Consider the following 22,701-nt stretch of genomic DNA (forward strand, 5'->3'; position numbering starts at 1 on the left):
AGATGCAGCTAAAGCGCTTATTAATATCTTTGAAAAAACTACCCAAAATATAGTACAGAGACAAGGTGTTGGAAATTATGAAAAAGAGATAAAGAGACAAAAAGCACAGATGAGAATGTCTAATATAAATTTAATCAGAGTTCCAAAAAGAGAAAACAGAGAAAATGGAGAACGGATATTTACCAAAGAGATCACCACTGATAATTTTCTAAAACTTATTAAGGATATTAACCTATACATAGGATTGTGGTATAGATACAGGTACAAAAATAAAAATAAATCCAGAGGAACTAAATTTATTCTCCTGCCTGAAATAACCTCAATGACGACGTCGACAACAACAAAGGCAAAGTATGTAAAACAATTTTCAAGATACGTGTGAAACAAAAATTTTCAAGACACTGAATACAAGGCAATGAAAGAGAGTAATCAGTGAGAGACTAGAAGTAAATAAAGCCCTATGATTGCTCCAAGTTGCAGACTTGAAAGTTTCCAGGCCAAAGCACAAGGAGAGAGAACGCTGGAGAAGCCCAGCGGACTGAGTTAAGGAGACAGAGCTAAGAGCCTAGGGAGAGGAAAGCAGCAAGAGTTCAGAGGACAGGGTACTGGAGAGAAAAGAGCTATTCTGAGAGATCCTCTGGAGGTCTGCAGAGGGTCCTTCTCAAGTAATCAGCTAAGGAAAGATCAGGATCATCATCAAGATCAGGAAAGATCATAAATGTGAAGAAACTACCTGAGGCTGGGGAAGAAACCATCTGAAAGGATCGGGAGGTAAGAGCACCCAGCACTCACACACTGCTAGAAATGGTGCTGGTTCTAACCAGCCAGTCTGGAAAAACTTAGGATTCAAAGAAAAGTCTTGCCAAAATATTTACAAACAATTAGCCATAAATTAAGCACTGTTCTGCTCTGCCTAAAGGCCCAAAAGCACCAAACTGTTTTCAAGTAGCTTAATCATGTCACAAATCAAAGTTCAAGAACATTTTTAGAAATGCAAAAATACACAGCATCCAATAAGCTAAAATTCACAATGTCTGCCATCCAATCAAATTTACCAGGCATGCAAAGAAAGCAGAGAACACACCTATGGGGAGAGAAAACTCACCCAGAACTGGCATAAATGTTAGAATTAACAGACAAGGACATTCAAAGCTGGAAGAGGTCATTCAGATACTAGGAGATAAGTTTTCATGCACTTTGGTGGCACAGAAAATTGCCTTGCCAAAGTCTCAGGGTGGACCTGATGAGATTTCCATATAGAAGCGTTAGGAGACAGCTCTACAGGTACAGGGGCCTGCACTGGTGGAGGACACAAATCTGTGCTTCAACGCTTTCAGGAGTCTCCCTGGCCCCTATATACAGTGGTTTCCAGAAAAGTTAAAGCCTAAAAGTCTGAACCAGCTCCTGGCTGGTTTCCAGGACAGACTTTGCCCATGTGCTCTGCACATTTCTGCTCAGCATCAGGGACCCCAGGAGGCCAGTGTGCCCGTTCAGGGGCCAGAGCTTGGGGCCAGATGGTGGTGCTCTGAGGCTGCTAGGACTTTGGCTAGGACGCCTGCCTGATGGATACAAGCAGACGTACGCAGAGATGCCCATAGCTGAAAAGAAAGTCATCTCCGATTACTTCTGGTCCCTGCTTGAGCTACACAAATATTTTTACAGCCTGATCCTTACAGTAGCCAGTGATGATCACCCTGGTTAGGGATCTGGGGAAGGCTAGCCTGAAACCTCCCCCATCAGACAGGGGCCCCTCCAAGTACTGCCTTCAGGATTACCACTTCCTAGGGGTGTTGAGACAGCCTCATCAGCCCTGTTTGGAGGAGCGGTTGGCTCTGCTTGGAGAAACTTTGGGCAAGGGACACCATTTTCTTGCACTCAGAAATTCAATAGTCCTTCCTATAGCCTCCTGGCCTGGGATCCCATGGCAGGATTGAGGGTTTGGGAAGAACCACACAAATAGCTTTAGATGTTTTTAAAACGCAGCAACTAAAAATACTGAAAGTACTCGCTTCCATTATAAAATAGATATATCAGCTTTGGGGAAAAAAAACCTATAACTACATTTTGTGTGTTTGCAATGTTAAGTAGAGACATGGCAAATATTTTTGAAATGACCCAAATTGAGCTTTCAGAGATGAAAACTACAATATCTGAGTTGGAAACATCACTGAATGGGATTTAAAGCAGATTAGATACTTTAGAAGAAAAGATTAGTGAACTTGAAGATAGAACAGTAGAAACTATACAAAATGAGGGGCCCCTGGGTGGATGGTTCAGTTGGTTAAGGATCTAACTCTTGATTCAGTGCAGGTCATGATCTCATGGTCATGGGATAGAAGCCCACATCAGGTTCTGTTCTGAGCATGGAGCCTGCTTAAGAGTCTCTCTCTTCTTCTGCCCCTCTCCCCTGTTTGCACTTTCTTCTCTCTCTCTCTCCAAAATCAAGCAATCAAGCAATCAAGCAGTAGAACAACTATATAAAATGAACAGAAAAAGATTTTAAAAGAAAAAATGTTCAAAACATTATCAGGACTATGTCATTATTAGTGGGCTGATATGTGAGTACATGGACTCCCCTGAAAAGGGGGGAGGGTAGAAAAAAATACTTGAAGAAGAAAAACTAGTTAAAAAATTCCCATATTTGATGAAAAACATAAACTCACAGATCCAAAAAGCTCAATGACCACCAATCACAAGAAACATAGAGAAAATTATACCAAGGCACATCATAATCAAATTGTTCAAAAGCAATGATATGATGCTCACAACTTAATGAATTCCACAAAATAATGGTCAGAAAATATTTCAGCAGTTAAAATTCAGGTGTGAGTAAAGCAACCAGTCTGAAAAGACTATGTGCTGCATGATCCCAACTATGTCACATTCTGCAAGAGAAAAAAGTATAGAGACAGTAGAAGGGTCAGTGGTTGCTACAGGTTCAAGGGAATGGGAATGGAGAAGGAATGAATAGGTGACATGTGGGGGCTCGGGGGCATGAAACTGTTCTTTATGACATTGTAATGGCGGTGATACGGCATGAAATCAATATTGACTAATTAGTGTGCTTTCCACACACAGTATATTTTACTAAGAAAACTTGAAAGAAGTGGGGATTTTTGGTTTTGGCTTGCCTGCCTGTCTCTTTCTGTCAGACTTGCTGGGATAGAACCCCACCTGATCTGGGCCCCTAGAAGCTAATTCCTGAAATCAGCTGGAAGAGTCCCACTCATCCCTACTCCTGATAAGGGGCAAGTCTGGATCCACTCTGAGTCATCCAGCTCCTTTATCGTGCTTCTTCATCTATCCCAGGCTTTGTTCTTAGAATGACAACTCAAACTTCAGCTGCCCCTTTCTTCATTCTAATTTGCATTCTCCAGCTGTTGAGGTGCTCTAAGAACCTACTCCTTAGTATCTAATCTTGACCAGTCTCTTATTAACGGCTTTGCTCTTCGTTTCTCAGCACCATCAGATAGGAGGACTCAGCTTCCAAAAATCAGACAGCAGGCAAATAGGGCAAATTTATGTTATTAATTCTCATTCAGAGAGAGCTAATAATTTGCTTGTGGTTCCATGGCAAGTAAACTGTAGATACAAAATTTGAACCCAGTATTCTAATTCCACTATTCCGTCCAGCTTTTCGTAAAGTACCACAGTCATAGAAAGCATTATACGACAATAGTATTTATCACGATCATCTGTAATAATTATATGTACTGAGCATCTACTTCTCGTGACAATCCTATGAAGCATCCTAAGGCTTGACACAGACACTCAACAGACATTACTGAGTGATGAATGAACAAATGGGCAAAGAAAATGTTCACAGTAGTTATTACCTGCATTTACAGATGAGGAAACTAAGGCTCACACTTTTACCAAAGTCACACATCTATGTGATGATTTAAACCAGATCAGTCTGTCTCCAAAATCTATACTTTTTCTAGTATTTCACATAGCACTTCACTCCTAATCATAAAAGACTATGGTATCAAACATCCCAACAGAAATCATCTTAAGGAAGTTCTCAACTATTATATTTTTACTATAGAAAAAATAACAGAAATGCAATTCAGTTCCTTGTTACCAATAGGCTAAAGAAGGGAATTTTTGTGATTTGCTCGGATATAAACATAATTGTAACATAAAACTCAAAAGGAAACCAGGATATTCCAATAATGGCTCTAACCTGATTTTGGACAGTAGTTCTCCTCTATCTGCACAGTCCACACTGACTTGTCGAATAAGTTCATGAAATACTGTATTGTAAATAGTCTGTTCCTTCTTCAGCATATGCAGTAGTTTGTGCATCTGGCAGAAGATAAGGAGTATCATCAGTGTTTATTACAGTCTTGTCAGTAAAAACCCATTTTAGGAGGTAAACACTCTGAATGTGAATGTTTAAGAAACACCTTGATAATTTATGTCACTTATATTTTCCTTATAAATATATACACACAAATGATATATTATTTTTAAACATCTATGTTTAATCATGTATCTCTTTATATGGTGCATTGAGGTTACGGTATTGCTTCTATATCATCCCTGACAAGAGTATATAACCTGAATCTAATCATAAGTACATGTCAGACAAACCAAACTGAAGAACATTCTACAGATTAACTGGCATCTGCTCGAATATCATGGTCAAGAAAAACAAAAAAACTGTTTCAGATTATAAATTGTCTAAAAGAACACAACAACTAAAAGCACCATGTGAGGGGGCGCCTGGGTGGCTCAGTCAGTTACGTGTCCAACTTCAGCTCAGGTCACGATCTCGTGGTTCATGGGTTTGAGCCCCGCGTCAGGCTCTGTACCGACAGCTCAGAGGCTGGAGCCTGCTTCAGATTCTGTGTCTCCCCTCTCTCTCTGCCCCACCGCCACTGGTGCTCTCTTTCTCTCTTTCAAAAATGAATAAACATTAAAAAAAGTTTTTAAATAAATAAATAAAAGCACTATGTGATCCTGGAATCCTGAAACAGAGGGGTAAATAGCTATAAAAACCAATATAGAGAGAATTGATAAAATCTGAAATTTGAATATGGACAGATAATACTCTCACATAAATGTTAAATCTCCTGACTTGGCAACTGTATTATGCATATGTAAGAGAATGTCCTTATCCATAGGAAATACACCCTGAAATGTTTGGTGATAAAGAGGCATGATGTCACCAGCTTACTCTAAAATAGTTCAGAAAAAAACTATACATATAGGGATATGTATGAAGGGGGGAAGAGAGAACGAATAAGCAAGTAGGGCACAATGTAAACTACTAGAGAATTTGTGTAAAGCTTACATAGAAATGTCTTATACTGAACTTGTCTATAAGTTTCAAATTCTGTAAAAATAAAAATTTACAAAACAGAAAGGGCCTGCATAAAGAAAAATATCTATAACTATGTAAGATTGAAAGAGCTCTTTTCATTAACAAAATAAAAATTTAAGTGGTAAGAAAGCATGGTTTAATTGGCAATGTTTTGTAATGGTACATAAAATAATAAGGGGCTTATAATCAGTGGTACCTTATAGTCAATGAAATACGGTAATAATAATACTAACAGTTATACAGTGTCTACTACATGCCAAGCACTATCTAAACCTTTTATATTCATATGCTATTTAATCTCAACAATCCTATGAAGTAGATATTATTATTACCAGTAATTTATTTTCTTTTATATAAATTTTAGTTAACATACAGCACAATATTGGTTTCAGGAGCACAGTTCAGTGATTCAACATCCAGTGCTCATCCCAACAAATGCCCTCCTTAATACCCAACACCCATCTAGCCCATCTCCCATCCACCTCCCTCCGTCAACCCTCAATTTGTTCTCTATCAGTAAGAGTCTCTTGTGGTTTGTTTCCCTCTTTTCTTTTTTCCACCTTTTTCCCATATGTTCATCATGTTTTGTTTCTTAAATTCCATATATTAGTGAAATCATATGATATTTGTCTGTCTTATTGATATTTGTCTGTCTTATTTCACTTAGTGTAATACATTGTAGCTCCATCCATGCCATTGCAAATGGCAAGATTTCATTCTTTTTGATGGTTAAGTAATATTCTATTGTATATATATATACCACATGATCTTTATCCATCCATCAGTTGATGGATATTTGGGTTCCCTCGATAGTTAGGCTATTGTTGATAGTGCTGCTATTAACTTGGGGTTCATGTACCCTTTTGAATATGTATTTTTGTATCCTTTCAGTAAATACCTAATAGTACAACTGCTGAACCGTAGGATAGTTCTATTTTTCACTTCATGAGATATTACCTCTAATGTAAAGATGAAGATATTGAGGCACAAATACATTAAATGATTTGTCTAAGGTCAGTAGCTAATAAATGGCAGGGCAGGATTTCAATCCAGTCTTTCTGGCTCCCAGAATGCATGCTTTTTTTTTTTTTTTTTTTTAATGTTAATTTATTTCTGAAACAGAGAGAGACAGAGCATGAGAGGGGGAGGGGCAGAGAGAGAGGGAGACACAGAATGGGAAGCAGGCTCCAGGCTCCGAGCTGTCAGCACAGGGCCCAACGCGGGGCTCTAACTCACGAGCCGTGAGATCATGACCTGAGCCAAAGTCAGCCGCTGAACCGACTGAGCCATCCAGGTGCCCCTCAGAATGTATGCTCTTAACCACTAGGTTACAATGATCTTTGCAATTACCTTGGTTGGCGCTGTATATTCCTGATTCTCCACACCAGCCCTCTCTAGCATGGCGTCCATCACATCATTCAGTTGGACCACTTCTACTCTTTTATTAGGTTTCCTAAAAGATTAAGGTGGCAGACTTATGATATTAGTGTTATAACAGGTCATCCTCAACTGACAAAAAGAATATAATATACAGAAAATGTATACAGTATCAAATATTTGTGATATTTTAAAGCATTAGTCCTACTACATCTAGTAGCGCTTGTACTGATCTAGTGGGTTATACCAGTACTAACATTAAAAAAAGAAGAAGAAAAAGGAAAAAGAAAATGTAAACAGTATAGCCCTCTTTTTTGTAAAGAAAATAATAGTTCCCTCCAAAAATTCTCTACACTTATTGTGTAGGATTGTAAGAACAGAGGAAAAATGTGGAGAGGTAAATACCAAGCTGTTAATACTGGTTACTTCACAGTGTAAGAAAAGAAAAGGGAGGAAAGATAAGAGAGAAGATAGGAAGAAAAGGAGAGGTAAGAAGAAGGAAAAAGGAGACAATAGTAGCAGACATCTGCTGTACAACATTGTGCCTAGACTCACTGACACTGTATTGAAAAAAAATTGTTAAGAAGCTAGATCTCATGTTAAGTGTTCCTTCCACAGTAAAATAAAATTTTAGAAGAAAGAAATTTAAAACTAAAAAAAATATTTTGCAGTACTTAAATATTATAAATATGTAAAATTGAATATGCAATTGGACAAATGAAAACACTGATTAGATGATAGAATTGGGGACAATTATTGGGTTTCTGCTACAATTTTAATATTTTCTGTATAACAAAGTACTATGAAAAATAAAAATATGCATATTTTCCTTCTAAGAAATACTTTCAAAAATAAACCATACTTACATGGATGGGAAGAGCAATAGCCTGTTTTCATTATCTGTGAGGAGAGTAGTATATTTGCTGCAATAAATAAAACGGGTCAATATTACTGGGAGAAAATTAACTGGCCTGTTTATCACATATGACAACATGATGAACCTAAAACCTAATCAAATGGAGAAGGTTGGAGGCAATCAAAACAGTGCATCATTTTACACACAAGATCATACCTACATATCTACAGACACAGATGTAATGATATTTATCATATTTGGAATATTTTCACTAAAGGAGCTTTAATCACATTCTCCATATGTTAAAATATGAAAACTTTCTTGATTCTTCTTTTTAAATGCCTTTTCAAAGGTGGAAGGGTGTTCTAAGAACACCGAAGTCAACAAAGTTAAGTAATGAAACAGGTTATAAAATAAATAAGCAAGGATGAAACTAGAACCCAGTCTACCTAACTCCCAACCATATCTAAATGAGTATCACATTTAAATTTACATTTAAATGAGTATCACAATGAGAACCACATGGTAATTCATCTAATTCATTATTATTTATGTGTCTTTTTCTTCCCCTAGTTAATAAGCATTTTCTTTGGTTCTGCCCCTTACCAGAACTCAAGTTGGTTAATAAGGTCCACTTTCAGAATTTAGATCAGTGAAAAATCTCCAGAGAACATAAAAATTCAAAATAAAGTTTCAAAAATGAGTGAGAGAAACCAGAAGCAATGATACCCCAGGAGCAATGGACACACCCACTATCCAGATCGTGATTTCTAAGTACCATTCTCCACCAAAAGGAATCAGTACTCCCAGGAGAAGCGACATAGCTCATTCCACAGCCTGAGTTGGGAAATACAGGGTGAACCTGGAAATCTTATTGAATCAGAAAATAAGGAAACACTCAAAGAATGATGGGGACATGCCCAAAGAGAATACAAGCCAGATCAAAGGAGCTAACACTGGCCAAATCAAAGAAGTTTTGAACATAAAAATAAATAATCGCAGTAAAGAATTATAACTCCCTGGGGAAAAAAAAAAAAAAAGAAATCCTTGAGTCCATATGGTAAAATGCTAACTAATAAACAGATGAGAAATGATGACGCTAAAAAAGTCATCAAAAATATCTACAGCTGGTGGGTTGTTAGGAAATTTACACTGAAATATTTGATGATAACAGGTCATGACATCTCCAACTTACTTTTGAACAGTTTTAACGTGTTTATGTATATGTGTATTTTAAAATAAATAAGGCAAAATGTAAATACTCAGTGAGTTAAAATAGAGAGTACATGAGAGCTCCTTGTCCTTCCTATTTTTATAACTTTTATATAATTTTTGAAATTATATAAAAATAAAAAATTCCCCCCCCCCAAATGAATTCCATTTAGTTCTCTTTGGCAAAATATTGTTCTGAAAGCCACTATCATAAGGACATGCCGTATAACATGAACTGGCAAGACAGCCTCTGGAGATTTTGTTATAAGACCTTAGTCCAAAGTTCTTGTGGTTTAAACTATGAAACGTTCACACACTGTTTCAGCAAATATAAGCAAGATCCCAGTTTTCACCCCATAAGCAGGATGACAAAGAAAACTGGAGATGACAAGTGCACAGGCTGGAGCGAAGCCATCGAGGGTGTGTTAGTTATGAGATGTCAGCTCACAGGGCTACTTTCCTTTGTCTCCATGGCCATGGCTCAAAACCCATTGCTAAAGAGGCACAGGCAAGCATTCAGAACAAAGATCCTTTTTCTTTTCTTTAAAGATCAATTGTTTATTTCAAAATTAAATAGTAGGCAAAGACACAGAACAATTTGACCAGTGAAATCGGAAACTTTTTTCAATAAAACTTTTTCATTAGTTTTTGACACCTTTCTTAAATTTAGGAAGGAAAGCCAAATGTTTCCCTATTTCAATGTAGACATGGGTGCACCATTCTCAGGTTCTTCTGTGTCTGGGAAGGAGGAAACAGTTCCACCCGTCAGATAGGCAGTGTGTGCATATCACAGTACTCACTCATCATAACACTCCAAACCTGAAACTCCTGTATTTGACACAATATGAAATTCTTCAGGAATCAAAGTGTCTGTTAGTTTCTTTGGCTTAAAAAGAAAGATGGACAAGAACGAAAACATTAGTAAATGAAAAAAACTGAATTGCATAAATCAACACTCCTATCCCAAAGGGATACTATTTATTAAGTTAAGCGATTTTGATTACAGAGAGAACAGTATCAGTAACTAATATGGATCATGGCAAGTAGTAAAAAACTGTTAGCAGAGAACACATTAAAAAAATAACCATAAATTAAAGAGCCTTGGTTTTAGTATTATTTACACATGTCCCTACATTCAGTAACCCACTGACTCTAAAATTCACCTTAGCAATATGCCAAAAATAAGAATTCTACAGCCTTAAACAGAAAATTAAAAAAAACCCCAGTCTCCTATACTGTATTTTCTAGATTTCTGTAACTATAGTTATATAGTTATCCACTTAGATAAATAAGGTATTCTAGATCTTTTCACACTAAATACCCTTTCCTAGAAATAATTAGAAAGTGCTACAAAACTAATAAGCAATACAGTTATAGTACAACATTGCTTTATATTTTAAGGAAATGATTTTTTTTAAGTACAGAAAGAGGAAATTATTTGTTAAATACTCTATTTACCTTATGAGGCACAATGACACCATCATTTGACTGTAACGAACGGTCCAAACGTGGGGGACAAAGCGAACTCTCCCTAGTCTCTCCTTTAACATATTTAACATCATACAGAAAAGAAATATCCCTAAAAAATAAGAAAAATATATTCAGAAAATAAATTTTCTGTCTGGCTACTGGATAAGAGTAGGTAAGGTCCTTCTAGTGCATGAAAAGGGGCACAGAACCAGTCTCCTGTCCTCATACGTCACTAAGACAGCTGAGGTATTAGACATGAACCACCCCCACCCCCATCCCACTCTTCCTCTTCTCCACCTCACATTTCTCATTCACTTCACAAATTCTTTCCCCTCCTTCAACTTCAGGCTAAGATACATTCTCTTCCCCAGGGTTATTTCCTCCATTGATGTCCTTGATTTCATCCTTAGCCACATCCTTTGGGATCTCATTCCATCAGTCTGCTTTCTGTGTGTCTCCCCTTCTCTTGGAATATAACTTTGGTCTATAACTCAAGTCTCTTCCCCTTCTAAAAATCTTCCCTTGACCATGCACTGCTGTCATGTTATCACGACCTATTTATTGATCAATGGATCTCTCACTCTGTTAAACATCAGATTCCTTGAAATTTCCTTGCAGTCTTGATTTCCATCTCCATCTCTTTGAAACCACTCTAAAAAGCTGATGACTTTCCACTGCTAAGTCATCAGTTCTTCCCTTCCACTGTTTCCCTGTAATATTTCCCAGGGTTGATCATCTCTCTTTTTAAAAACACTCTCCTTGGGGCGCCTGGGTGGCGCAGTCGGTTAAGCGTCCGACTTCAGCCAGGTCACGATCTCGCGGTCTGTGAGTTCGAGCCCCGCGTCGGGCTCTGGGCTGATGGCCCAGAGCCTGGAGCCTGTTTCCGATTCTGTGTCTCCCTCTCTCTGACCCTCCCCCGTTCATGCTCTGTCTCTCTCTGTCTCAAAAATAAAAAAAAAATAAATAAATAAATAAAAAAATAAAAAATAAAAATAAAAACACTCTCCTTTCCTCTATCCTCTGTGCTATTGGATTCTCCTTGTTCTTTTGCCGTAACTACTCCTTCTTGGACTTCTCTATGACCTCCCGCCTACTAAAGGGAAATGTTCTGCAACATTCTGACCTCATCCCTCTGTCTTCTTTCCCTATGCTTTCTCTCTAAGCAATGCCGTCAAATCTCACCTTATCACATTTGTTACCTCTCTCTATATATACCACTGGATAATTCTCGCTCCATTCTAACTTTTCACCCTCCTATCCTCACTAATTCTGTCAGGAAGTACCACCACTCCATTCATCAAAATCTCAGCATATATAGTTGATTCCTTCCCATCCATTGCCCTAATTTCCATATATCACTAACACTCATTAATTTTACAGTCACCCTCATTATCACTCTAGTATTTGATCCTATTGTCTCTTGCCAATGCCAAATCACTAGTCCAAGCTGTCCATACTTTTTAATGTGGATTCTCAAGTCTCTCTAGTATATTCTACACACTTCTTCCAGATTCATCATCCTATAGCACAGTTATAATCATGTCACTTACTGCACGTGATTTTCACATGTCTCTGTCCCTCCAATTATAATTGGTATAGCCATTATGAAAAATAGTATGGAGCTTCCTTTAAAAAATAAACAATAGAACTACCATATGATCTACCAACCCCACTTCTGGGTTTATATCCAAAGGAAAATAACCTGGTTCTTGACAAGATATCTACACTTCCATGTTCCCTGCTGCATTATTCACAATAGCTTACATATGGAAACAACTTGAATGTCCATTAGTGAATGAATGAAGAAATGTACATACACACACACACACACACACACACACACACACACACACACTGAAATGTTATTCAGCCTTTAAAAAGGAAATCCTGTGCTGACATGACAGCTCAGAGCCTAGAGCCTTCTTCGGATTCTGTGTCTCCCTCTCTCTGCCCCTCCCCCACTTGTTCTCTCTCTCTCTCTCTCTCTCTCTCTCTTTCAAAAATAAATAAAACATTTAAATAAATAAAACATTTAAATAAATAAAAATAAAAATAAAAAGGAAATCCTGCCATTTGTGATAGCATGGGTGAAACTGGAGAACATTATGCCAAGTGAAATAAGCCAGACAAAAACAAATACTGTATGATTTCATTCATATGTCAAATGAGGGTATAAAGGGAGGGAGAGAAATGAGGAGATGTTGGTCAAAAAGTACAAAGTTTCAGTTATGCAAGATGAGTGAGTTCTGGAGATCTAATGTACAGCATGGTGATGTTAATTAGCAATACTCTATTGTGCATTTGAAATGTGCTAATATATCTTAAATTTAATCTTCTTACCACACATACACATAAATGCTAACTATATAGAGGTGACAGATAAGTTATTTAGCTTGATTGTGATCTTTTCACAATGTATACATTTATTAAAACATCAAATTGTACACCTTAAATATACACAATTTTTGTGCCAAAGATATCTCAATAAAGTTGTTTTTTCAGAAAGACGCTCTCAGGATGATGGGACATTAGTCACTATTACACCAGTAACTGCCAGAGATTGGCCAATACAACTTTGTTAGCTAAAAACAATGAATGGTTCATATATATACACATATACATCTTTTGAAGGGAAATTTTGGTTTGGTAAGTGTCATTCAAATTTTCTAAGAGTAATTTTAGGAGGCTTTATATTTCTATTAAATTATTGGTTATCTTTATTTTTAGAGGAAACATTTGGTCTATTTTTTGGAATATAACTTTTCATTAAAAAATAGAGATATGTTTTATTTCTCATAAAACTCTTGTGGAAAATCACCTGCTTCCACTCTTCTGGAAAACCTATTTTTATTTAGAAAAAAAGCAAAAAACAAAAACAACTTAGATTCTGAGCCACAATATAAAAACTGGGTCCCCCAGATTATCAAACTAAATTCATCCTTCAAATGTTTTCTTCAAATCATCACTGGTTATGTTCATAAATAAGCATGTTTTTTTATCTGAAGTTGCCAGGGAATGAGGTATTTCAGAGATAGTGATTTTCCAAATCCCTGCGGTATGCTTTTTGAAAAACATTAAGTCTTTCTAAAATGTATTTAAAACTCTGTGGCTTTCTTGAACAGAATATGTGTAACTCAATATAATCTTTTCTTGACGATTCAGGTAATGACTTCTTAAGCTAGAAGTGTCTTGAGGACAGTCTGGTTATGTTTCTGAAACCTTACCGGAATATGGCAGGCACTGATGTTGGGGGTCGGGGGGTGGGGGGTGGCGGGGAGGATACCCTCTTCGGATTGGAAGGGTTGGAAAGCACTTTCCCAGACACCCCTGCAGCCAGGGTTCTGGGCATGAATTAAGCTCCATAAGTAGTGCTCACTTCGGCAGCACATATACTAAAATTGGGACAATACAGGGGCGCCTGGGTGGCGCAGTCGGTTAAGCGTCCGACTTCAGCCAGGTCACGATCTCGCGGTCTGTGAGTTCGAGCCCCGCGTCGGGCTCTGGGCTGATGGCTCAGAGCCTGGAGCCTGTTTCCGATTCTGTGTCTCCCTCTCTCTCTGCCCCTCCCCCGTTCATGCTCTGTCTCTCTCTGTCCCAAAAATAAATAAACGTTGAAAAAAAAAATTAAAAAAAAATAAAATAAAATAAAATAAAATTGGGACAATACAGAGAAGATTAGCATGACCCCTGTGCAATGATGCCATGCAAATTCGTGAAGCATTCCGTATTGAAAAATAAATAAGTTCCACAGTAGATGCACTTTTGCAAGATTTTAGAGGTAGAAGTGAGAGAGAAGCCATTTTCTTGTCATGCTTTCAGCGGATTTTGCCAGCAACACCATGGAGAAGTGGTTTTCCTGAAGCAACATGCCAGAATCCACTCTCCAGCTACCCAGATCCAGAGGGGCAGTGCAGTGACAGCAGTAACAGCTTTATGATTTCAGCTTCCTGATTCTTGGATCACAGTTAAGGGGACTTTTTTTGTTTATTATTGCAGTATCATTCACATACCATAAAATTCACCTTTTTAAAGAGTACAATTTACAAGTTTTTAGTTTAGTCACAAGTTTTTCCTATATTCACAATTTACAAGTTTTAATATATTCATTAAGTTGCATAACGACCACCAGAATCTAGTTCTAGACTATTGTTATCATCTCCCAAAAAAATCTTTACCCACTAGCAGTAATTCCCCACTCTCCTCCCCAGCCTCACCCCCAGCAACCAGTTATCTAATTTTCTCTCTACGGATTTGCCTATCCTGGACATTTCATAGAAACAGAAACACACGTGTGCCCTTTTATGACTGGCTTCCTTCATGTAGCATGTTTTCAAGGTTTGTCAATGTTGTAGCTCTTATCAGTACTACATTCCTTTTTATGGCTGAATAATATTCTATGGCAGATGACATTTTGTTTATTTTTTCAGCAGTTGATGGACAGTTGGTTTGTTTCCACGTTTTGGCTGCACGAATAATACTGCCATGAACACTCATGCAAGTTTTTGTGCAGACATATCTTGTCAATTCTCTTGGGTACACAGCTACGAGTGGAATTGCTGGGTCATGTGAGGGGCCTATGTTTACATTTTTGAGGCACTGTCAAACTGTTTTCCAAAGAGGCTGCTCCATTTTACATTCCCACCAGCAATGTCTGACACTTTCAACGTCTCTGCATCCTCATAAATGCCCGTTATCGTCTGTTTTTTGACTATGGTCATCCTAGAAGGTGTGAAATAGCATCTCTTCGTGGCTTGATTTGCATTTCCTTATGGCTAATGATGTTGAGCATCTTTTCATGTGCATGTTGGCTAGTTTTATCTTCTTTGGACAAATGTCTGTTCAAGGAGGCATACACTTTTTTTTTTTTTAATTTGAGAGAGAGAGAGCATGCATGAGTAGGTGAGAGGGGCAGAGAGAGGGAGAGAATCTCAAGCAGTCTCCACACTCACATCGAGCCTGATGTAGGGCTGATTCCACCACCCTGGGATCATGACCGGAACTAAAATCAAGAATCAGATGCTTAACTGACAGGGGCCCCAAGGGGCCCTCTTCTCGCAGCCTTGGAGGTAAATAGCCTGCACCAGGGGTGAATTCCATTCTGTTCTGAGCCTTATTCTCAAAAGTAGTGCTCCACACCTGCTCCTTTAGCCCTTCCAACCATTTTGTAAATAGTTGATTTGCTGCCTAAAATAGGTTTTATTTTCTGCCCTGAACTCTGACTGATAAAGCTGTTGAAAAACATTACTCAGAGGCTATTTGCTGGGTTGTTTTCTATTTTACTTCTGTGCTCTAAATATTTAAGGTTGCTAGACAAGCTTTCTCATGTCATACATGTATACATGTACAAGCTTTCTCATGTCATACGTGCATACATGTACTAGGTTTCTACTGGTGCCATAATGAATCACCACAAACTTAGCGGCTTAAACAACACAGGTTTATTATCTTACAGTCTGTGGGTCAGAAGTGCAACATGGGTCTCACGGGGTAAAATCAAGGTGCCTGCAGGGCTGCACTCCTTTCTGGATGCTCTAGGGGAAGATCCATTTCCACGTCCACTGGAGTTAACTCAAATTTCTTCCAGTACTAGGACCGAGGTCCCTGTTTCCTGGAAAGTTGGCAGCTGAGGGCCATACCCAGCTTCTAGAGGCCGACAGCAATTCTTAGCTTGTATCCTCCCCTCCTCCATCTGCAAAGCCAGCAATCGTAGGCTGAATCCCTTCCCTCTTGCACTTTGAATCTGTCCTCCTTCCACCTCATCTCTCCAACCACTCAACTTCCTTCTTTTTCCACTCTGAAGACTGAGGCAATTAGGTTGGGCCATCCCAAGAATCCAGGTAATCTCTCCATCGCAAAGTCCTTAACCTCAATCACATCTGCAGAGTTTCTTTTGCTATGTAAGGTATGTACTCAGGTCCTGAGCTACAGTGAGAACATCTGGGGGAAGGCCATTATCCTTTTTACCACAGTGAAGATCTTCATGGTTTAAAACTTCCAAGTCAGAAGCCATTTGACACTAGAACTTTAATGTCGGGTTATTGCCACACTCAGATATAGCTTATTATTTTTTTCAAAGTACTTCAAACATCTCGTAACTACCAATTATTACTACTAATAATTATAACCATGATCTGAAGGTATAAAGTACAGATATTTTGACACTAAAGCCCCAGGACATAAAAGTTAATAGCCCAAGTTCCTGCCACTTTTTCTAGCACTGAGACATAGCTGGGTAATAACAGCTTATATTTACCGGCAGCTGGCTGGTTCAGTTGGTGGAGCATGCAACTCCCGACCTCAGGGTCGTGAGTTCAAGCCCCATGTCGGGTGTAGGGCTTGATAGCTAGCTAGCTAGCTAGACAGCATTGTCCATTATCCCCTTTATAATACCTTCTTTCACAATATCCCTGGGAGGTACACAAAATGGAGTAAGGCCATTATTCTCTTTCTACAAATGAGCAAATGGAACTCAGACTAAATAACCTACACAACATTTCTTTCAGATGAAGCGGTCTCATGAGGGGCATACAACTGATAAATGGACCAGGCAGAGAAAATGAGCAGGTCGCAATCCTCCCAGGGAAAATGGTGACATTTAGAATATTTTTAGGAATGGTATAAAAACAACAAATAGTGCTTGCTGATTTGATCTGAAACAGTGTAAAAGTTAAGCTTTCACTCTGAGGAAAACCAGGGAGTAAGCACTTGCTTTTCAAGGTTTTCATGAAGCTATGCTACCTCACTCTTCTTAAATGAACAGGCGAAGAGGCATTAAAGGCACTCTATCAGATCTGGTCTCTTTTACTAGGGGACGACAAGGGACAGAAGAGTGAGGACAAGTACAGAAAGGCATGCAAAAGCAAATCTAAACAAACCAAAAGTAGGTAGAGATAATAACCAGACACACAGAAGGATGGTCCTGTACCTTCTTCAGATTGTATTCTGCTTCATCAAATATACTGCAGGCTTTAAACTTAAAATCTTTGATTCTATGATTTTTTCCAACTGTGATGCTCCCAAAGAAATGAGATAAAATGAGAAAATGACTCAATTCATCTGCATCTGCCTCTTTACCTTCCAGCACCCGTTAGGGAAACAGGATGGTCAATCAGGTACTTGAACTTAGTTCTTCGAACAGGGTGATGCCAGACTTGGTCAGTCGGACGCGGAAGAGTGCCCTGGGGATAAAAAAGGCAAATATATGAATACACAGCAGAGGGCGCTGTAGTCAAATGAAATCAATCCTTAATCCTTTCCAAGGTTTACATTAAGGGCAGTTGGATAGTCTGAGGAGAAAAAGAATTCTCATTCAATACTGTGGAGGAAAAGTGAAACTAGGACAATTCCAAAGTGAAAGGAAAATATCAAGACTAAGAGTAGTAATGCTCGCTTAGGTAAATCACATTTAAAAAAGCATTTCCTGGGGCGCCTGGGTGGCGCAGTCGGTTAAGCGTCCGACTTCAGCCAGGTCACGATCTCGCGGTCCGTGAGTTGGAGCCCCGCGTCGGGCTCTGGGCTGATGGCTCAGAGCCTGGAGCCTGTTTCCGATTCTGTGTCTCCCTCTCTCTCTGCCCCTCCCCCGTTCATGCTTTGTCTCTCTCTGTCCCAAAAATAAAATAAACGTTAAAAAAAAAAAAAAAAGAAATTTAAAAAAGCATTTCCTTGGCAACACTGGTACAAACGATTTTAGTTTTCAAACTAGGAAATTAATTTTAAAGTATTTTGAAAGACAATCAAGAATACATAGTGTTAAAAAAAGAAACAACAGGCCCAAAATGGAGTAAGATGTGCTAAGCCCCACATCAGCAAACCAACATTTCCGTAACATCTTACCTAACCGCAGTTCTGGCATCTCCCAAAGGGGCGTTTTAAGCCCATCAGCTGGAAGTTCCTGATCAGCACGAGTGAGGTAATCAGCCTGATAGGCTCCCACCCTTCCCCCAAGGGGAAGATGACCTTGCCTGAAATAATCCTTTCTTTTGTTAATGACTTCCTTGTCCCTGACCCCTTCTACCAGTAAAAGCCCTCTATTTTGTACAGTTCCTCAGAACTCCTTTCCACTTCCCATTTGGGATGCTGCCTGATTCACGAATTGCTGAAGAAAGCCAATTAGGTCTTCAAATTGACTCAGTTGAATTTTGGTTTTTAACAATAACACGCTCAATAAATACTTAATGAGCCGGATACCAAGAAGACATGTGTTCCCAAGTACTCGATGTATGTGTATGTTCACCTTTGGGGTTTTAGTCTTCTTAGGAGGCAGTAAGTTTTCAGGACAAGGACCAGCATTGGCTGCAGAGGCCAGAGAAAGAAGAACTTCCTCAGGGATGAACTCATTCTGAAGGGATGAAGGAAGGGGTTTTGAACGATCCACCATAGTTTTTTTCTCCGTTAGTTCAGGCAGTCCTAAGAAAGTAACGGGAAAGAAAAACCTGCTGTAGTTTTTTGTAGATTTAGTTCGGAGGTTCCCACGCTGCCTCAATACCATCTGTATATTTCCAACAGAGAAAACACTGCTTCTAGCTGCCAGAAACATAACGCTATTTTAAACACTGAACATCATCTTGTCAAGGGAAAAAAAAAATTGCCTGCCCCCCTCACTTTTACACCACACACAGCTTCAAAAACTGATGCACAATTATTCCACATTCCAAATTGAAAATTAAACTCACTTCACTTGCTCAATGAAACGGGATAGTCTTAAAATGATGGAAATGTCTATTTCCCCTTTGATGTGAGAATGACAGATCTCTCCTCAAAACTGTCAAATTATTGAGTAATTATTTCTGTGTAAAGTCAAAGGTGAGAATAATCGACATTAAATTGGGGCATTTGTAGAGTGGAAGCGATCAGAATCGGGTTTAAGAGGAAAAGCAGGATTAGGACTGTTGGCAATGAAGAGTGGAATCATCTGAGAAAATCGGCTGAGCAGGAACAGTACGAATGTTCCACTCAGCCTGACTAGGGCAGAGGGATTGTGAAGATGGGGAATGGGGGGGGGGGGGGGGGAGATAAATAGGAAAAGGCTTCCTATGAAGTCAGTCAAGGAGGGTTGGGCTGTCACTCTTAACAGATCTGCATCCCTCACAAAGTATGGCTTCTGTTAATTTCTACAAGGTCACACCTTCCTGTTCACCAACAAAACTTCTCAAGTTCACATGACCAAATCTCTTTATCTCTTGAATGTTTGAAAAGGAGTTAGAATATCACAACAGGAAAAAAAAAATGCTGGGTAGGGCTTTAGCGAAATCTTCCCTAAAAACAAGATCAAAGTGTTGGAGGGAGGTTAGCATGGGAGTAGGAATGAGTCTAGCTGATTATTATTCTTTTTTTTTTTTTTAATTTTTTGTTCAACGTTTATTTATTTTTGGGACAGAGAGAGACAGAGCATGAACGGGGGAGGGGCAGAGAGAGAGGGAGACACAGAATCAGAAACAGGCTCCAGGCTCTGAGCCATCAGCCCAGAGCCTGACGCGGGGCTCGAACTCACGGACCGCGAGATCGTGACCTGGCTGAAGTCGGACGCTTAACCGACTGCGCCACCCAGGCGCCCCTAGCTGATTATTATTCTAGTACAGATCTGCATTATCTGTATATGAAAGAAAATTCTTAAATAAGGAATTCTTAAGAATAATTACTAAAACCCGATACAAACTGGTTCCTTAAAGTCAGAGACCAGGTACCAAAAAAAATAGTTTCATGCAACTATTGGTACCTAAAATGGGTGAATTTAAAACAATATAAAACCGGGAGCCTGGGCAGCTCAGTTGGTTAAACGTCAGACTTGGGCTCAGGGCATCATCTCACAATGAGTTCCAGCCCCTCATTGGGCATCGCTGCACACAGCCTGCTATGGATCCTTAGTTCCCCCCCTCGTGCTTGTTCACTCACTCTCTCTAAAAAATAAATAAATATAAAAAATTTTAAATAATAACACAATATAAAGCTCATCATCATTTGGGGCACCTGGGTGGCATAGTCAGTTAAGCGTGGGACTCTTGGTTTCTGCTTAGGTCATGATCTCCCAGTTTACTGGGTTTTAGCCCTGCATCAGGCTCTGTGCAGGCAGCGCAGAGCCTGCTTGGGATACTTTCTCTCCCTTCCCCACTAGTACTGTCTCTCTCAAAATAAATAAATAAAACAAACAAAAAACTCAACATCTGAAAACAAAAATTAGTCTTTAGGTGGAGTAGTGAGGCAGGACTCTGACTCAAAAATACTATAAAAGGAATGTTTTTTTTTATTTTATTGAAACGAGTGTATTGGAAAATGCAACTAATTAAGGTAGCCTGATATCTCAGATTCTGGAAAAAGGTGAATGGATTGTGGATTGTGAGTTCCGACTACGGCCATGATCACTGATGTCTGCGGGATCCATGAAGAACTTTACCTGTCTCTTCCTTGGATGCAGAGACTTTTAATTTTTTGCCCTCTGCCGTTGACACGGAGGTTAGCAATGTGGAGGGCGTTTTTGGAAGAGACATAATCAACAATGCCTCCTACCACTTTCTTTAGTAATTTGGAACGTCCCTCCAAAAAGCTAACTTAGAAACAAATCCTCAGCGTCCTGGGATTTGGCAGGTTTGCCACACTGTCCTGCAGACAAAAAAAAAAGGGGGGGGGGGGGGGGAGTCCCATTAAGTGTTTAAGAAAAATATGCAAAAATATGCATTTTAGAAAAATATGCAAAGATCAGAGTTTTGAGTCTTAAGATCAGAGTTTATAATACATCTGGCGTGGGTTTTCCTTCTTTGGGGAGACTTCTGGGTTCTCTCACATCACCTGACCCGACTGAAGCCTACGGGTGGGTCAGGGTCTGGGTCCAGGCCGGGAAGGGCACGCTCGGCCCACCCACCTACCGCGGGCCCCACCCGAAGGGCGCCCCTCGGTCCAGGTGGGGAGCTCCGGTCCCCGGCCTCCCGACACGCAGCGTCCTTGAGCACGCCGCCTCCGCGGACTCCGGGCGGGTCAGGGGGCGCGCCCAGGCGGCAATGGACGTGATGGGAAACACGCACTTGGAGCCGGTACCTGTGAATTGTGTTTCCCGCCAGACATCTGATCGCTTCGCCCTTTCCCGGAACGCCTGCGTGTTGTCATAGAAACCCAGGACCCCGAGCTTTCGCAACGCTCACTGGGGGCTGTCTTGGGCGGTGCCTGCGGAGCGGAGAGACAGCTAACAAACAATCCCAACACTCGGGGATTCGGGGGTTTTCACCGCGGCATAGGTTCAGCAGCAACAGAATACAGAAATATTTAATCGGGCCGTTCTCACGGAGTGCGAAAGTGTCTAGATCCCGGTGCTTCCGCCCGCAGGTCGTCGCCAGTGCGCAGGCGCTAGCAGTGGCCGGGGTCGCTCTTCCCCTCCCCCGGGAAGGACCTCAGTGGCTCCCGACAGCAGGTATCGATGAGTTGGAGCCAGCGTCCCGTAAGAGATTTGTTTTTCCATCGATCTCTCCCACTTTTATGTTGTTTTGCATATTTTTCTAAAAGCCAGATTCAAGGAGAAATTAGGGAATCAAAAGCTCTGGGTCCCCAGCTTCCTTGCCGATGCTGCCCCCTGGCCTTGACATCTCCAACAAGTCTTCTTTGGGCGCTTAAGCACAGCCCTCTGCCCCACCCCATAACCGACCCAGCACACTGAAAGCATTCTTAGGTCTAGGCTTGTTGTGGCTGGAGGCAGGGAAGGAGACTACACTTAAGGCGAAACCAACCCAAGTAACATCGTTGGGTCTTCTTAAAACCCTGTTCTCGGGAAACTGAGAGGAGGAACTGAGATCCCAGCCCCTTACCGCCCCCAAGGATCATTTTCTGTTAAGATGGAGCCTTAATGCCAAACAATGATGGCTGGAATCCCAGTGTCTGGATGACTCCAGTCTAGCAAATAAACTTTAAAAGGAAAGGGAACTTATCTTGTTCAACAGCCCCATTTCTTAGTACCAAGCACAGTACAAGCCCGGCCCAAACACCTTCAGTCCATGGTATTTGAAAATCAACTGGACCGTTCTACTGTCCTGTGCTGAGGGATTTGGTTTTTGATGTTCAGGGTAATAGCAATGAAAAATATGAGCAAGTGTGGAAAATAAAAACAGCACAATCCCTGTGGCCCCTTCTAATTTTCCTAGGCAACCACGTTGGCTGTCTGAGCATTTTAGCCTTTAACCCTATCCCATCACCCTAGTTTTTCTCTAGATTTTCCAACAATTAAAATACACACATAGCACTCGTAGAGCACACATGAACTGGCAGTCACCAAAATCGGCTAAGGGCAGAAACAATGCAGAGGCAGGTGGACAGTAATTTTCCTGCAAATTGTATTTGTGTTTCTCCATCTTCATCGGTGTTGTGACTATCCATTTCTAGTTTGGAACCATAAGAAGACTGAACTTCAGAGGCCCTAAAATTACAGCTCTCGGCTTATACAATTTATCAAGCCTTTGGGTACTGGAAGAACAAAATA

The 22,701-nt window shown here is 40.0% G+C and overlaps 1 protein-coding gene, 1 non-coding gene and 1 pseudogene across 4 annotated transcripts in view; 2 read left to right on the forward strand and 1 right to left on the reverse strand.

Moving 5' to 3' along the window:
- The window catches only part of AXDND1 (axonemal dynein light chain domain containing 1), an 88,083-nt gene extending 65,382 nt beyond the window's left edge, over positions 1-22,701 (reverse strand). Inside the window, exons 1-9 of one of the 3 annotated variants that reach the window (XM_045452732.1) lie at positions 21,273-22,701; positions 20,635-20,840; positions 18,478-18,650; positions 17,319-17,422; positions 10,233-10,353; positions 9,575-9,660; positions 7,573-7,629; positions 6,680-6,782; positions 4,187-4,308 (exon numbers count right to left, since the gene is read on the reverse strand). In XM_045452732.1, the coding sequence (XP_045308688.1) occupies positions 4,187-4,308; positions 6,680-6,782; positions 7,573-7,629; positions 9,575-9,660; positions 10,233-10,353; positions 17,319-17,422; positions 18,478-18,650; positions 20,635-20,728 (860 nt within the window). In that variant the 5' untranslated portion in view covers positions 20,729-20,840; positions 21,273-22,701. The remainder of the gene's footprint in view (positions 1-4,186; positions 4,309-6,679; positions 6,783-7,572; positions 7,630-9,574; positions 9,661-10,232; positions 10,354-17,318; positions 17,423-18,477; positions 18,651-20,634; positions 20,841-21,272) is intronic. The other 2 variants (XM_045452731.1, XM_045452730.1) reach the window with 2 other exon arrangements.
- LOC123585728 lies at positions 1,087-1,702 on the forward strand (annotated as a pseudogene).
- Positions 13,869-13,976, forward strand: LOC123587061. The gene has a single exon (XR_006707127.1). It is a non-coding gene; the product is annotated as a U6 spliceosomal RNA (small nuclear RNA).

This window comes from Leopardus geoffroyi, chromosome C3 (assembly GCF_018350155.1).
Source record: "Leopardus geoffroyi isolate Oge1 chromosome C3, O.geoffroyi_Oge1_pat1.0, whole genome shotgun sequence".
Classification (NCBI taxonomy): domain Eukaryota; kingdom Metazoa; phylum Chordata; class Mammalia; order Carnivora; family Felidae; genus Leopardus; species Leopardus geoffroyi.